The following is a 16,310-nucleotide window of genomic DNA, read 5'->3' on the forward strand; positions in this document are numbered from 1 at the left end:
AGATCATCTGATGCGTGTCTTGCATTGTTAAGGAAATAAACATATATCAATCATCATGTAGGAGGAAAGGCCTGATTACTGTATGTGGTGAAGACTGATCCTCTCAAGAAGATGATTTGTGCTTCCCAGTGGAAATGTTTAGATGCTTGTAGAGTTTTAAATGTTCTGATACAATTTCATTAGATAAATACAGAATGCAAACAGATGTGGGTGAACACTTGTGGGGTGAGTGTGCAACATCTGAAATTACTGTGCCAAAAGAGTATGTCCCAACATTCCAACAATGAGTCTTTTTAGAAGAACAAAATAGAACATTTATTGCTTGCATTTACTACTGTTGCTTAGAGAAACTTTAACTGCATGTCTTAGGCTTATTTTGTGACACCGTGGTGCTCCCGAACCATGCTGAAAGGTGCATGCAGAAAGGAGAGCTAGCACATTTAACTGCAGTAACACACCACCATTTACAGCAGGGAAACCCATGGACCTCTAGAAGTTGTTGAACTCCAACTGCCATCAGCTTGGCCAATGGGTCAGGGATGATGGGAGTGGTGGTTCAGCAACATCTGGAGGGCCATGGGTTCTGCAGATCTGATTTACAGCATGTATGAAAAGCAGTCACAGAACTGCTTTTTGCTGGCATGTTACATTGAGGTGCATTATTACACATCTTCCTTTGCACCTGCGTGTCAGGTGGCACCCTGCATTACAAAGTAAGCCCAAAGCACATATACAGAGCCTCTCAAAACTTTTTTTAAAAATTAACATCTTCCATGGTGTGGGCACCTCTAGTACAGCAGGGCTTATCCCAATAATTCATTCATGTGTGTGGAACAGCATTAACACAACAACGGAAGCAAATCTTCTAGGGACAAAACTTTCTTCGTTATTTTTAAGAAATGTTATGATCAATAGCACCTTCATCATAGCACCTTTATTACTGATGATCTTCCTCTTTATAAGCACAAAAATCAGTCCATTTTCCCAAAAAGGAACTGCCAATATAGCCAAGGTCACTCATTAAATTGCTAGCGAAGATGGCAATACAGCCAGGAATTCCATCTTGAGATTTATCTTCACTAGCGATAGGGCTTATTTCATGCATTTATGTGGGCTTATTAACTCCACTCTTCTTCCCCTCACCAGGCCATTGCACTATACTTATTATCATGAAAACATATTCTGACATACTGTACAGATTGATACAACTGACACATTCTTTGCTTGGTAAGAGAATACAACTTGGATCTTCAGATGACAGAAATCCTGGGATGTCTACACACAAGGCCTATCATGACTCCTTAAGAAGGCACAATGGAATGAGAAAGAAAGCAAATGCTTTTTAAAACAATGTATAAAATATGTTGCCAGGTTTGATGGTTACAAAGTCCCTAGACAGATCAGATCTTCTTTTTAAAATGTTTTCCCAAATGCCTGAAAAATAAAACCCCTCTCTTCTGGATAGAGGTGGACCTTCCAATAAACATTTAACTTCTTGATCCATGCAGCATTTGGAGCTGTGGGTAGGGAACAGGAAATACTCCACAGGAACAGCAGGAAGATCAGGTGGTGAATATCCCTGTATCATTCATTCATTTGATGCAGCTGGACTAATTAAAATCACTTGGAAGCCAGGAGCTTCTTTGGTTGTATACAGAGGTCAGGATCAGGCCTGTAAAGAGGAAAGTGCCTCAGGAATTACTCCAGAGAAGGTGGTCAGTGGTTAAGCTAAGAACGTTTTTACTTTTCTCTCCACCTGATTTCACACTCTTGAGCTCTACAATTAACTTCTCCAACAAAAACTACCAGATATGGTACTTTTGTCTACAGCTGTAAACCCATTATTCTTCTACACAAATGCCTTCCTCTATACTACCATTGAATATCCAGGGGCCTGTCCTCTTTTCCATCTGGCCACACTGCTTAGATATCCTGGGTTTAAAATTTCTGATATCCCAATTTACTTTAGAAGCATGCTGCTGTGCTTGTACACTATTGCCAGGATCCTAACTGAGAAATGTGTGTAACCAAAGGGCTTATTATGCTTAGTTAAAACTGTGTTCCTGCCAAAGAGTTTACACGCTGTCAGATAAATAAAGCAGCTGTCACTTAGAATAGCTCAACAAACCAAAACAGATATGCAAGTGAGCCTGTATGGGATCTGTTACACCAAAAAGGCCCTAATTTTATTAATGCCTTTAGAGGGAATTCTAGAGCAGTGGTTCCCAAACGTTCTCCCCCACAGACTCCTTGAAAATTGCTTGGCAGACCACTGAATTATTTTTCTTCCTGTTGTAGCAACTGTAATGCACTAAGCTGGATGCAGTATGATTTTTAATTGTATTGTTGCTTCAATTATTTCTTATATATTGCAATAAAATACAATATATAAGAAATAAAAGCAGCAATAAAAATTAAAAATCAATATGAATATTCAGTGCAATGGATGTGCCATCTCCCATCGTCAACCACAAATCAACGGACACACCGCAGACCACTTGAATGAAACTTGTCCACGGGCCACAGTCTGGGAACCTCTGCTGCAGAGTACATGATAAAAGAGTAATATTAATCTTTATTTAACAAATCAATTGTGCTGAAACATGTATTGTCTCCAAATTTCCTGATGTTTACCATACTGATATAGGAAGAAGACTGTGAAGAACACTGCAAGGTAAAGTTCTAAATATCTGAATGCAAAAAAAGAAGTTTTCCCATAGAAAAGTACACTTTGTCTACTTTTACCAAGATAGGACAGTATGCAACAAAATTGGAAAACTGCATTAAGCTGCTGAGGTTTCCAGGAAGGAGAAACTAAAATTGATAACTGACCAGTGATGAGTCGTCTGTAGCATGGGAAAGGGCATCTTCTAAACTTAATTCCACCTTCTTCTCACCCTCTTCTTTAGGCCTACAGTAAACACAGAAGAACACAGTTCAGTAAATTTTAAACTGAAAAAACAACATGGGTCAGAATAATGGTTCTTCCCTGTGCTGTTGCTCCAACGGAGATGTCTTCTAACAGAGGAGAAGGGATCTTCTAGAGCAGTGGGGGGAGGGCTCTAGGGGCTTTAGGAAATCAGCAAAAACTGCCTACCTTCCTCCATTAGTGGATGCCTCCTGCTGGATCAACAGCCTTTTTGCTTGCACAACAGCACCAACTAGATATAGCCCATTGCTGACATTTTTTCTCTCTTTGTTTAAGCTATATTTTAATTTTAATGTTTAAAGGTTTTACTGAAAACAAACAAAACGAACTATATAATTTCAGCGGAGCAGTGTGTGGAGCTGACATTTCCAACCATAATAATGGGCATACAAAATCTGGAACTCACGCCCAACCTAGCAGACAACCAAACTAAATAAGCAGCAATTTTTAAAAGTCCTCATGCAATTAAAAACTCTGTTCAACAGGAAACAAATCAGATTTTAGGAAGATGCTGGGAATCCGAGCCTTATAGAAAATAGGATAGTTTCCACAACCACAAGATGGAGGCAGTCCTTTCTTTCCAACTCAACAAAGCATTCAGAAGATAAATGCTGCCGGTGCTGACACATCTGACTTTAAAAATAATACAGGGTTGCAGCACCCCAGTACAGGACAGAAATGCTAATCCCAATTGTGGCATTCCCTCCCTAGAAAAGTGTAGTTGACCCCCAGTGTTTAGACATCAATTAAAGACATATTTGTTTGTTTGAGCTTTTGGGAGATAAATCTTCCTTGAATCTACCAGTGTTGGTATTGTGCTTATTGCACTATTTTTTAAAAAGTGTTGTTGTTTTTAGATGTTTTAATTATGATGTGCAAAATGGCTGCATTTTTATTATGCTGTGCATCACCCTGGGCTCTTCCAAGAGGAACGGCAGTATATTAACACAGTCAATAATCATCATGACAGCAGGTCAGTGGTGCAGGAAACCACCAAAGTGGAAAAGATATGTGGAGGAGCAGCATTTGACAAGGTGGGGGAGGGAAATGAAGGTGGGCAAGAACAGAATGTTGGGGGGGAAAGGTTATCGGTCTGGAACCTGACTTTGAGGGGCCTAAGCGGGGAACATTGAGGATTGCCTAGAATGTGCTATTACAGCTTTGCTTGCCTCACTTTCTATTGAGCAAAGCGACCACGGAACCACTTTCTCCTATAAGGATTTTATCAGCATGGCACAGATAGACATGTCAGCTCCCCAGTCTACAGAGGAAAGCCACTTGTGTCGTATATCAAATGTTTACAATATATACGCTACCCCCTCTGAAGCAGCAGGCATGGGTATGTAGTTTGGGGATATTCTTGGATCCATTCATGAGGCTCAGGTAACTTCAGTAGCTAGGAATGTCTATTTCCTGCTCTGGCTGCTTTGCCAGCTACATCCCTTCCTGGACCAGGATAGCCTGGGCACAGTGATTCATGCACTGGTGACCTCCAAGTCAGACTATTGTAATGCATACTACATGAGACTACCCTTGAAGACAGTCTGAAAGCTGCACAAGGGTGTAGCTAGGTGAGGTCAGATGACACCGATCCAGAAGGAGCTGCACTGGCTTTTCATTCACTAAATTCCAATTTAAGGTGTTAACTTTAACAAACAAAGCTCTAAATGACCCCAGCACATGAAGGAGCACCTCTCTCCATATCTGTCCACCCAGGTTACAAACTGTAGGAGTAGCCTGATTGGTTGTCCTTTCAACTAATCAGATAAAAACATACCTCTTTGTGCTTGCATTCAGGGGAGAAGCACCAATGTAGGTCTGTTTTTACTTAGTGCTAAACCACTGCTATAATTGTTGTAGTATTCGAATAAGTTTTAATATACCGATGTTGTCTGGTTTTAACTGGGATTCTATGGGATAAATGGTGGTTTAGAAATATAATAAATAAAATAAGGGAAGGGGTTGAAAACATTAGGGACAACTGACTCCGTTTCTTACATGAGAATATATGGAATACGAAGAGGCAAAAGATGAGGGGGAACAGTTTTGTTTATTGTTGCATTGCTTTGGGGTCATTAATGACCCCAAATCTAAGAGAGTACATTTATTGTGGTTGTTTGTACTTACTGATTTGTAAGAAATCTCACATAATATAGTAAAAACATATTTAAAATTTCTCTCTTAGTTCTGCTTAAAGCTGGAGAAAGAACATCTCAGAGGGCAGCTTTTATACATGTAATACCGTACCCCATCTCACATTCTGGCTCTGGCTCAAAGTCAGTCTCCAGGTCTGTGGTCCTAGCTACTTTATGCTGTGAAGACTCCTCTGAAATCCTTCTCTTTCCCAGTAATTCAAGCTGAAAAAGAATGATTGTGTTTTCTTTAGGATGTTAAAAAAAATGCAGATTTTTGTATAAGTGGCAATGAAAGAAGACATTCCCCATTCCATGGATGTTTTTGCTACTGTAGCCTCAGTTTCATCTCTACAAGGCTGTATGCCTCCCTCCTTTCCCCCAACCCTTCAAGGTTCATTTTTGCTTTTCTTACACCTATACAATTCTCTCCCACCCTCCCGCCACTCCACTGTCTTATTTTCCTTTTGTGCTGCCATAACACTGCTCTAGTGTCTAGCACTAGTTTTACTGAAAGAGGTATCAGCAGGGGTGCTACAACAAGCATTGGAAACAACACTTCCGCCAACATCCTTTCCTGACAAATATATATATATCTTCATCTCAAAGGGATTTTTTTTCAGCCCAACTCCCTCTGTAGAAATATATGAAAATGTCACATGAAAATAAAATGAAAAATAACATTAGGCTTAGAAGTTTGGTGTTCATATATCCAACCAGCTCTGTTAGTAGGTTTCTACTGTTGTTAGAATATATTGCCTATAAACTACTAGCAGTCTCTTCCTTCCATGGACTACTTACTGTGGTCAGACGCTCCAGTGCAGCAAAACGCTCCTCCCATGTGGATGTGGATTTCTCAAAGGCTTCATGTCTTTTTAATAGTTTCTCCACACTATCCACCGTTTGTCCATAATCCCCACTGGAGAGATAGGGCTCCTGGGCAATGAGCCACGCCTCAGCCACTGAGGCATCCCTGGAAAACTGACACACCTCTAGCACTGTTGTGTGAAGAGGGGAGGGGGGGAGAACCAGACAGAGGGTCATGTCATACACATGCTCAGCGCTTGTAGCTGAAGAGGCAGACAATGCAGGAGTCTCATAAAATCCCAACGTTTCTTTTAAGTTCTCTGATCCAGAAGTGAATACAGAAAACATTTCAAGTGTAAAGATGCTCAAATATAAATAAGCATGAGACACTGACAGTTCTTGGTATGAAAGCTCCATCAGAATATGATCACAGTCTCTTTTGCCATTCCAGTTTAAAAAGCCACAATAATCCTGGACCACCTGTCTCCTCTGGTCAGGGCCTCCAACAAGACCTACACCCCACACCTACACCCCACACAGTTCTCAGAACACACTAGCATGTTGAGCATGCAAGGATTTATTCCATCTATTTTAGTCTGATTCTGAGCACCCTTGCCCAATGACGACCATTTCTTTTCTTCCCTTCCAGTTCAGTTTGTACTTCCTGTAGCTTTTAGGATACCCTGCCTATGAAATACTGGATGACTTAGCTCATCTTTTCATGTAAGCTAGTGTGGCATGGTGCTCACTAGGGCCATTCCTGTATCTCACGCTGTTGTTACTACCTTCACAGGGTTGTTATGCAAAAAACATGTCTGGCACCATGATGGTCACTCTGAGCTTCTTGGAGGAACAGAAGGGTAAAAATGTAATAAATATATAATGCATATTTCAGTCAGCAAATTCATTGTGTTTTTCAAAAAACACCTTCCATGTTCAAGAGGGGTGAAAATGTTTTTGGGCCCACTTGCACTTAGCATTTGTTTTTGTTTTTTCCTACTGTTAATGGCAGGCAAGGGAAGTGGTGGTTTTTGTCAAGACTACGGCACTGAACATAAGAAAGGCTTGCATAGTCAGAATGATCTTCTTAGTGTTAGTGTGAAACCAGTCCTTTATTTCACTGATCCATTTCACTGATCCTTCAGCACATTCACTTGGAAGTAAGTCCCACTGAACTCAATGGGGGTTACTTCTGATTAGATATGCACATGATTACACTGTTAATCTCTACCCCACCCCACCCCCCCAAAATGGGATGCTTCTTAAATTTTGGAGTCTGCTTTTGAATAAGGCATCTCTGGGTTTGGCAAGACTTTCTTCTTCATCTCACTGAACAATCAACAAATAAAAACAGCCCATTTCGATATGAGTGAAATGGCTTCAAAATTACAGTTGCCATTTTGAGCCTACCTTACTTAAATCCTATTGAACTTCCTATGCAAACAATGCCAAAGTGGAAAACTTTACTGCTTAAGCTAGTGTGGGAGTAAACCACTACTGCTTGAAAAGAAAGGTGTGCAGACACCATCTAAATAGGTATTTAGAAGATTATGCAGGAGGGCTCGGCGTGCAGGCTGCATATGCACAGAAATCCAGCTTTGTCTAGAACCACTAGGCTCCTTGCTCTCCAGCCCTACATGGAAAAGGCCCACTTGTGTGGAAGTGCCCCATTCTGAACAGCCCAACTGGTAAAGCACCTTGCGGAATACTCACACAAGCGAAGCCAGTCCCAACGCCTGTCCCACTTCTCAAGTATCTCCCTCCTCTTCTCCATCAGCTGCAACAGTTTTTCTTTTATCTAAAAGGGGGGAGAGAGAGAGAGAGGGAGAGAGAGAGAGGGGAAAGGGTTTTTTCCCCATGAGAAGTTTCATGACAGTTTAGTTTCCTGCAATTTGCTGATTTTATTTATAATACTTAGATGAATTCTGCTTTTCTTTTTGGAAAAAAAAACAATCCCAAGGCAGCTGGCACACTGCAATCATCTCTCTCTCTCTCTCTCTCCCCCCCCACACACACACAAAGTTAAGCACACCTAAGCACGTTACATTTTGCTCTGTGCTGGACCGTGGCCAGAAAGCATGAAATATCATCCAATACCTACTAAATCTTTACATAACATGGATGTAGTGTGGGATTTCCCCCTCTATAGTTCTCTGAAAATTAAAACTACTTTGCATCAGCAAAAACACAGGCAAAATAGTGAGCAGCTGAGGCCAAGTTGTATGTCATGGCAGCAGACCTGTCTAAATGCAAGTCTGCTCCATTCATGTGTAAACGGGTCAACTGAAAGGTACAAAGGGGCAAACAGGTGGTCCTAGTGAATCCTCCTATCTCTACAGCTGTTCACCTTCGGCAGCCATTCCTCCCAAGCTCTTTTCTTCCAGCTAAGCTCACTTCCACTATCAGAGCCTGGCTGGGAGAAAAGCACTTGGAGGAATGGGCAGTGGTAAAATCAATAGATGAGAGCCAGTGTGGTGTTGTGGTTAAGGTGCTGGACAAAAACTGGGAGACCAGGGTTTGAATCCCCACACAGCCATGAAGCCCACTGGGTGACTATGGGCCAGTCACTGCCTCTCAGCCTCAGAGGAAGGCAATGGTAAACCACCTCTGAATACCGCTTACCATGAAAACCCTATTCATAGGATCTCCATAAGTTAGGACCGACTTGAAGGCAGTCCATTTCTGTTTTTTCAAAATCAATAGATGGGGAGAAGGATCAGAACCCCTTATCTGAATACTCCCTTTGATACTTTAAATTGCATCCTGCATTTTTCATGTGAATGGCACAGATCTGCATTTCAAGACATGGAGATGCGCACATGAAGAATCCCACCTTTCCTATAAAATCTGCTCCAACCCTTAGAAAACCCATTTGCTTCTCTCCATTTATTTTCCAACTGCAGTATGTTAATATTCCACAATAGACTACAAACAGCATCCCCCTTTACTTTGGAGAATAAGTAGGAAGTGCACTGCAGACCAGTGCGATCCCACCCATGGGCAAGAATAGATCCTGCCATTCTCTCAATCAGGTATGGGGAACCTCTGGCCCATGGGCCAAACTTGGCCCAACAGGGGTCCCAATGTGGCTCATGAGGCTGTTTTCCCCAAACTATGCCCACACCAGTCAGCTGTTAGGTACGTACAGACATGACTTCAAATGAAATGCTCCAGGAGCATTTTGCAGGGATGTGCTGCATGAAGGAGAACTCCCTGGTGCAACGAATGCCTGCAACCCTCCCCCTCCCCAGGCTTCTTTTTCCATCTTTCCATCAGCTGATGGGCAGGAGAAAGAAAAGCTTTGCCAGCTCTATGCTTGGAACAACAACAAAAGCAACAAGCATGAGACTGGCAACACGCCTTTCACAGCCAGCTCACTGCCAGATGCTTGGGAACCCCAGGCAAGGAATTTTGACAGGTGGGTGGCACAACCCACCCATGTGACATCATCAGGATATCAAGTGATTGACAGGTGGGTGTCCCGCCCATCTGTCAAAGTTGGCCTGCAGGGGCTCCCCACCCCTACTCTTACCAGAATTTTGAATAGGTTGCTGAACATGTCAGAGGGAGAGACATTTGTGCTCAGTCACAAACTCCAACCAGACTCAGAGCTAAAGGAGGAAACACCTCAGTTCCAGCAATCCATTGCCACCATTTACATCTATGGGAACCTAAGACAGGGGGCTGCCATGCTTAGTGCAGTCTTGCTTATGTATTAGTCATCTGTCGCAAAGCTTGTGCTGGGAAGCCCTCACCTCAGCTGCAGCATGGTGCTTGCGGTGCAGCAGTGCTTTGCCAAGGTCGATGCAAGTAGTGAAGCTTTTGTCCCTGGTGTCTATCTCAGACTTTATGCCCTGGTGGTATTTCATCAGAAGCTCCACAGATGAAACATCCCTTAAATGAGGAAAATGATTGAGAAATAAGCAGCAGAACATTACTAAGCAGTTGTTAGCAAGGCAACATTCAGTGCTGAAAGCTCAACATGGCGTCTCAAGATTTAGAAGATTTCCTGAAAAATTGCTCTCAAAGGCACGGAAACATCTTGGCCTGAATTAGTCAATGTGATATGCAACTGGCTTCCAAGCCAGATTGCTTCCCAAAATGTTAAGACTCACAGGTTTGATTGTTTTTAAGAAAATAACTTGATAAGCAGCTCTTGATGGTTCCTTTGGCATGCCTGGAATGCCATAAGGTTTCTTCAAGGTCTGGGTAGAATCATCATCATCATCATCATTATTATTAACCCTTCACCCAGAGGTCCCAGGCCAGTTACAACAAATAAAAACAAGTAATTAAAACAGTTAAAAACAACCTTAACAACATCACAGAAAACAGAGTCCTAAAAATATACATCTCAAGTGTCGAAGGGCAGGGTAAAGACGTGTGTCTTCAGCAAAAAACAAGAGATAACAGAGGCCAGTCCCATTCCATCTTGTTACCTGGGCTTCTCCTGTGTTTCAATCTGCCGGATCACACTCTCCATCCAAGATATTAAGTCACGGACCATGCTAAAGAAACGGAATTTCTCTGCTGTGTCAACCAGCTGAGCCCGCCGCCCCTCACAAGCAGTAAGCAGGGCTTTCCAGGCCTTCACGACCTCCTGCTCTTGCTTCTGGATAGCGACTGCCTTTTCCCCAGCATAGGATGCCTGCAGACGTACTGCCACCTCCTGGAAATGCTGAACCTGCCACAAAAATCCAGAGAAAATAGAACTTCATCTTGAAACCCAAGTTTCTATAGTTCACAGATAACATTTCCAGAAGACCTCTTTAATTAACATCCAGCCCCATTGTTGCATCAAAGCAAGTATATTCCCACACTTTCCAGTTACTTTCCTTATTGTAAAACATTGTATTTTAGGGAAGCAGATTTCTTTACTAAGAGCTCGAAGTCAGCTTTAATTGCTCAGTCTGAATTTGCCGGGATGTGACAGAATCCATCTTGAAAATCACAGTGACAGCTTGGAATTGCCTTGGGTATGTATTTCTCTAATTTTAAAATGGAAGCATGAATGACCAGTTTCATAAGGTAAATAAAAGGTTGAGAATCGTTGGTTTGGGCTCTTTAACACAATAAATCAGGCATGCCAGTTAAGGAGAACAATCTTTCCTGGCTGCACCTCTAAGGCATTTTAAGAGATCTCATTTCTTATGTTCCTCTCCAAAGTCTTCCAAGGGACTAACGTCAACCAGGTCTGGAAAACACCACACAGATGGTTCCTTCTGCTCAATTTGCCTTCTGCCAAAATCTCATGTAAAACACACAACAACACACACACACACACACGAAAAAACAGGAAGATCAGGGTTAGCATCCCTGGAGTGCTCACACATACATATTATCTATACCAGGGATTGGGTTGACCTTGATATGCCATATGGTTCCCCATGTCTTCTAGTAGTGAGGTATACCGGTAAGGAATGTGGTTACCTGTATTCCCAACAAGTGGATATCTCGCTCAAAAGCTGTGTGAATCCTGTGGAAAGACTCTGCTGTGTTGACATCCCGGCCTAACTCTTCAGGCAGCTCCTTGTGCTTCTCCTCAATAAGAACCAGGATCTCACCACCATCATAGAAGAACTTGTGCAGATCATAGGAGGCAGCCAGAAGCTGCATCCTGGTGTCAATCAACTCTAGCAAGTCAGCCCAGCTCTCATTCAGACTGTCCTTCCACTCTGCAATCGTGGCAGCCTCCGGGTGGCCAGCATCAATCAGCTGTTCAATAATGAGATTGACACCATCCACCCGCTCCTGCCCGATGCTTCCTGTTTCCCGGGCAAAGTCACGGAACTTTTCTCGCAGTAGCTAGCCAAGAAACAAAGGAGAGAACATGAGCATCTTAAGAATTGTTATCTCATTCAACAATGGATGCATTTTCCACACTTCAACTAAACAATGATGCAGTTTCTGCCACATGGCAAGTCACATCCTATATAAAACAGCAGTCTTCTGCAGATCCATAACCTATCTTTAATCCCAAACTGCAACATGGGACTCAATTTAATTTAATTTAATTTAATGTTACTGTATATGCTAATTCCTCCCATTCTCTCTTTAGGATGACCAGATGCAAAGGAAGACGGGGTTATTATATTTTTAGTAGTGATACAGAAGAGAGAATTTTTGCAGGTGTAGGCTGACATGCAAGATTGAAAAAAAAAACCCTGCTTTCTTCTTTAAAACTATTAAAGATCATGGAATTCTATCCTTCTTGGCTCATTCTCTCTCTCTCTTTATTTATTTATATATATATATATACCGTCCCATAGCCAAAGCTCTCTGGGCAGTTTACAGCAATTAAAAACATTAAAAACAAATATACAAATTTAAAAACACATTTTTAAAAAAACAATTTAAAAACACATGCTAAAATGCCTGGGAGAAGAGGAAAGACTTGACCTGGCACTGAAAAGAACAGTGTTGGTGCCAGGTGCACCTCGTCAGGGAGATCATTACATAATTTGAGGGCCACCACTGAGAAGGCCCTCTCCCTTGTTGCCAGCCTCCCAGCTTCCCTCAGAGTAGGCACCCAGAGGAAGGCCTTGGATGTTGAGCGTAGTATACAGGTGGGTTTGTGTCAGGAGAGGTGTTCCATCAGGTATTGTGGTCTCAAGCCATGTAAGGCTTTGTAGGTTAAAACCAGCACCTTGAATCGAGCTCGGAAACATTCAGGCAGCCAATGCAAATGGGCCAGATTCAGTTTTATATGTTCGAACCGTCTGGTCCCTGTTACCAATCTGGCCGCTGCATTTTGCACAAGCTGCAGTTTCTGAACTGTCTTCAAAGGCAGCCCCCCATAGAATGCATTGCAGCAATCTAACTTGGAGGTTACCAGAGCATGGATAACTGAAGCCAGGTTATTCCTGTCCAGATAGGGGCGCAGCTGGGCCACCAACCGAGTTGGTAGAAGGCACTCCATGCCACCGAGGCTACCTGAGCCTCAAGTGACAGAGATGGTTCTAGGAGAACCCCCAAGCTATGAACCTGCTCCTTCAGGGGGAGTGCAACCCCATCCAGGACAAGTTGGACATCCACCATCTGGTCAGAAGAACCACTCACTAACAGCATCTCAGTCTTGTCTGGATTGAGCCTCAGTTTATTAGCCCTCATCCAGTCCATTGTCGCAGCCAGGCACCGGTTCAGCACATTGACAGCCTCAACACCTGAAGACCAAGGCTATAGATCAAGGATGGGGAACTGAATCTGGCCATGGGCCAGATCCTTATCTCCCCTATACCCCCTCCCTAGTAGGCCAGGGCACCCACCTGTCTATCACCTGATGTAACAATGACATCAGGTGATGTGACAATTGGAAACCCCAAACAGTGCTTTGAAGCCATGATAATCAGATTCTTATTGGGACCTCAAAGTGCCACCCAGGGGCTTGCAGAGAGGCCTGCAATGTGCTTTCAAGTCCCAACAATCATCTGATCAATGGCACTTCCGAAGTCCCTTTTGGCTCAGCCCAGCCACCTTTTTACCTGTCTACACTTGAAGTCACATATGACATCAAGTGATTGGCAGGTAGATGTGGCTTGGCCAAAATGGTGGTGAGCCAAATGGGGAGAACTGGTGAGCCTAATTAGGCCTGTGGGCTGGAGGTTCCCCACCCCTACTACAGATCACATACCCTCTTACATTCAAAGTTTATACTGGACACTCCTGCTTTTAAAAAACAAAGAACTCTTAAGTTTTTTACAGCATAATTTTTGCGGATTAAAATCCACACCATCAGATACATCTCCTGCCCATGAAAGCTTATGCCCTAATGTTAGTCTTTAAGGGGCCACAATATTTTTTCTTGTATTTGTTGCAGCAGTCTAACTTGGCTACATAAACCCTCTTCCGGTGTTGTGAAAGTCTGTTGGAGTTGCAGCAGCATGCACTCCACCCCACCTCTGGTCACATTTAGCAGCAAGCCCTGAAGACAGCTTGTAAGTGTGTTTGCTTGAACGTACAAGTCTCCCTGTGTTTGGGAACCCTGTGTGATCAAGGCTCCCAAAGACAGAGAGGTTCATAAGCATGTTCAAGTGAACAGTTTGCAAGCCCCCTTCGGACCTTGCTGCTGCATGCAACAAGGTCAGGGTTAGAGGGGGCAGGGGCAATGAACATGCCACTGCATCTCCAACATGCTTTTACTTTACTAAAACCTGAAGAGAACTATAGAGGTTTCCCCACTCCAAGATGCATTTTTTTGGCTATAACACATACAAAGAGAGTGCCTAAACACATATGATATATAAATACTCGTAGTTAATTATAACAGGAAAAAGGAAAGTGAAAAAGGAGGGGAATTAATATGTAAATATATAGGTAGTTGAGTGGACAAAAACAGAACATTAATATAGTAATTTAAAGAATAATTTGTTTCCAGTTGTGTATATGGTTGAATATTTTCTGGTAACTTGCTGCACCAATGCATAATAAAATTACTCAATTTTTCAATAAATAAATTATCTGGTTGTTTGCCTTCTCTCACTCTTACAACATTAGTTAACTTTACCATGTCTGCCAATTCCCACATCCATATAATCCAGTCTTTCGACATGGGAATAAATGGTATCTTCTAATTATAACAGCTTGTTCAGCTGTTAAACAAGTGTGTTATCAGTTCTATAGCCGCAGATAAACTATATCTTTAATGTAGTGGGAAGCAATGTGAATTTTAATGGACTCTGTCACCTGACAGCAATTTTCTCTCCAGCCACCACAGAACACTGCACAGCCAAGTAACACCACTCCCCACCATTTGAATGGCACTATACCCCATAAAATGGAAATCACATCTCAAAAGAGAAGGGAGGCTAAGAAACATGGCCACAATGGGTTGGCTAATACACATTCTCATAGTGCTTGCTCACAGTGACATGGTCAAGGTCTTGCCCCATTTCTGGGGATGATGCCACTACATCTCTCTCTGAGATCCACTGCTCCAGATCACCGACTTCTCGCTTCAACTTGAAGAGGTGGCACATGTGCTCCAGCTTACGCCTGCGTTCTTCAGCCAGGTCTTTCAAGCCTGCATATTGCTTGTCTACTTGTCCTTGCAACCGGATGATCTCCTCCCTGAAAAAACACAAAGAAGAGCATGTCTGAGACATGCCACTTGATAAGGAAAGGCAACACAATCTAGAGATGCAATGGACTGGGATTCTGGAGTTCATCTTGGTTTGATCAAATGGCCAGATATGTGATCAGTTGATACCATGCCCCATGGAACTTCTGTCCGTTATCTTCCAAAGCTTATAGAGACTGAGCAACATCAGGCAAACATACGCACCCTTCTGGGTGTCCAGCAGAGAGCAGCTTCTGAGCCCGGCCAGCTAGCTGCTTGATGTTTTTTCCAAAGTCTTCTATGGTTCGCTGCTGGCGAAGGTGTCTCTTCAGCATCACAATGCCACTCTCTTCATCCTGGGACAAGAAAAGTCCTTCAATCTTTGATGAGGTCCTATCTGGCTTCAGAGTGGAGCCAACCCCAGGACAGACAGCATATAGGCCAAGGCAGACTCAGGGTAGAGACACACTTACTGTTGTACTGCTCCACCTCTCTTTTCTGAAAAGGGGGGCACACAATGCTAGTCAAACTTCATCCCTTTTTACTCTAAAACCTGGTGAGGTCAGTTCAAGAGCGTTGTTTTAAAAGAAATTCAGCTTAAGGCAAATTTCGTATCTGATGGGCAGATCAGCCTGTTGCCCCTCCAGGTGTGGCCAATGGAAACACTATGCTGTAGACAACTAGTGTGTTCACAGCCATTGATCGGCCCAACACTTTGCAGTGGGTGGTACTGAGTCAGCAATGGGGAAAGGAGGTATGTCTAGCCAAGGGCAGAGTTGCTTCAAAATGCAGCCAGAAACATCATTCTCACTGCTTTTGAAGTGACTAGTGTGCAATCCTTTGCACACCTACATGAGAGTAAGCCAGTGGACTGGCTTCTGAATAGATACACATAGGATTGGGTTTCACGTTCAAGCCATGTTTATTGAGAAATGCTACCCTTTCTCTCCGGGGGGGGGGTGTCTCTTGGCATGACACTCCCCATGCTGCTCTAGGAACTGCACAGTAGTGCTTCTCACAGGCATGTGCCATGTGAAGCAGAAACAGGAAAGAGCCTCAGACCAAAATAGACCCATGCCACTAAAAGCAACCCACCATCTTTATTCTGAAGGAAGATGGAGCTTTTCTTGACAAGGTGCCATTACTCTGCTTAATTTGCTTTTGCTGCTCTTTGCTGCATGTACAATTATGGCTTGTCAATGGACATCTACTGTTTCCCTCTCCACACGCCACTCTTGTTATTTTTGTAGCTGATGGTTCTGGTGTAGTCTGGTATATGACCCAAAGCAAGTGAATTTCCCGAGAAGCCGGATGGCTTGAAGAACAATGTATATGTTAAATGGGGAGCTGAAAGCTGTTATGTGTAAACAATGGGCTGGTATACTTT

General features: G+C 42.9%; 1 protein-coding gene across 11 annotated transcripts in view; it reads right to left on the minus strand.

Moving 5' to 3' along the window:
- Nucleotides 1–16,310, minus strand: part of SPTB (spectrin beta, erythrocytic) — a 167,540-nt gene that overhangs the window by 19,008 nt on the left and 132,222 nt on the right. For 10 of the 11 annotated variants that reach the window (XM_061609475.1, XM_061609477.1, XM_061609476.1 and 7 more), the window contains 9 exons: nucleotides 15,149–15,279; nucleotides 14,730–14,934; nucleotides 11,299–11,673; nucleotides 10,308–10,552; nucleotides 9,624–9,762; nucleotides 7,582–7,666; nucleotides 5,863–6,059; nucleotides 5,177–5,286; nucleotides 2,833–2,911 (listed from right to left, as the gene is read on the minus strand). In XM_061609475.1, coding sequence (XP_061465459.1) covers nucleotides 2,833–2,911; nucleotides 5,177–5,286; nucleotides 5,863–6,059; nucleotides 7,582–7,666; nucleotides 9,624–9,762; nucleotides 10,308–10,552; nucleotides 11,299–11,673; nucleotides 14,730–14,934; nucleotides 15,149–15,279 — 1,566 coding nt within the window. Of the gene's footprint in view, nucleotides 1–290; nucleotides 1,673–2,832; nucleotides 2,912–5,176; nucleotides 5,287–5,862; nucleotides 6,060–7,581; nucleotides 7,667–9,623; nucleotides 9,763–10,307; nucleotides 10,553–11,298; nucleotides 11,674–14,729; nucleotides 14,935–15,148; nucleotides 15,280–16,310 lie in introns of those variants that run through there. The other variant, XM_061609485.1, reaches the window with a different exon arrangement.

This window comes from Rhineura floridana, chromosome 2, assembly GCF_030035675.1.
Source record: "Rhineura floridana isolate rRhiFlo1 chromosome 2, rRhiFlo1.hap2, whole genome shotgun sequence".
NCBI lineage: Eukaryota > Metazoa > Chordata > Lepidosauria > Squamata > Rhineuridae > Rhineura > Rhineura floridana.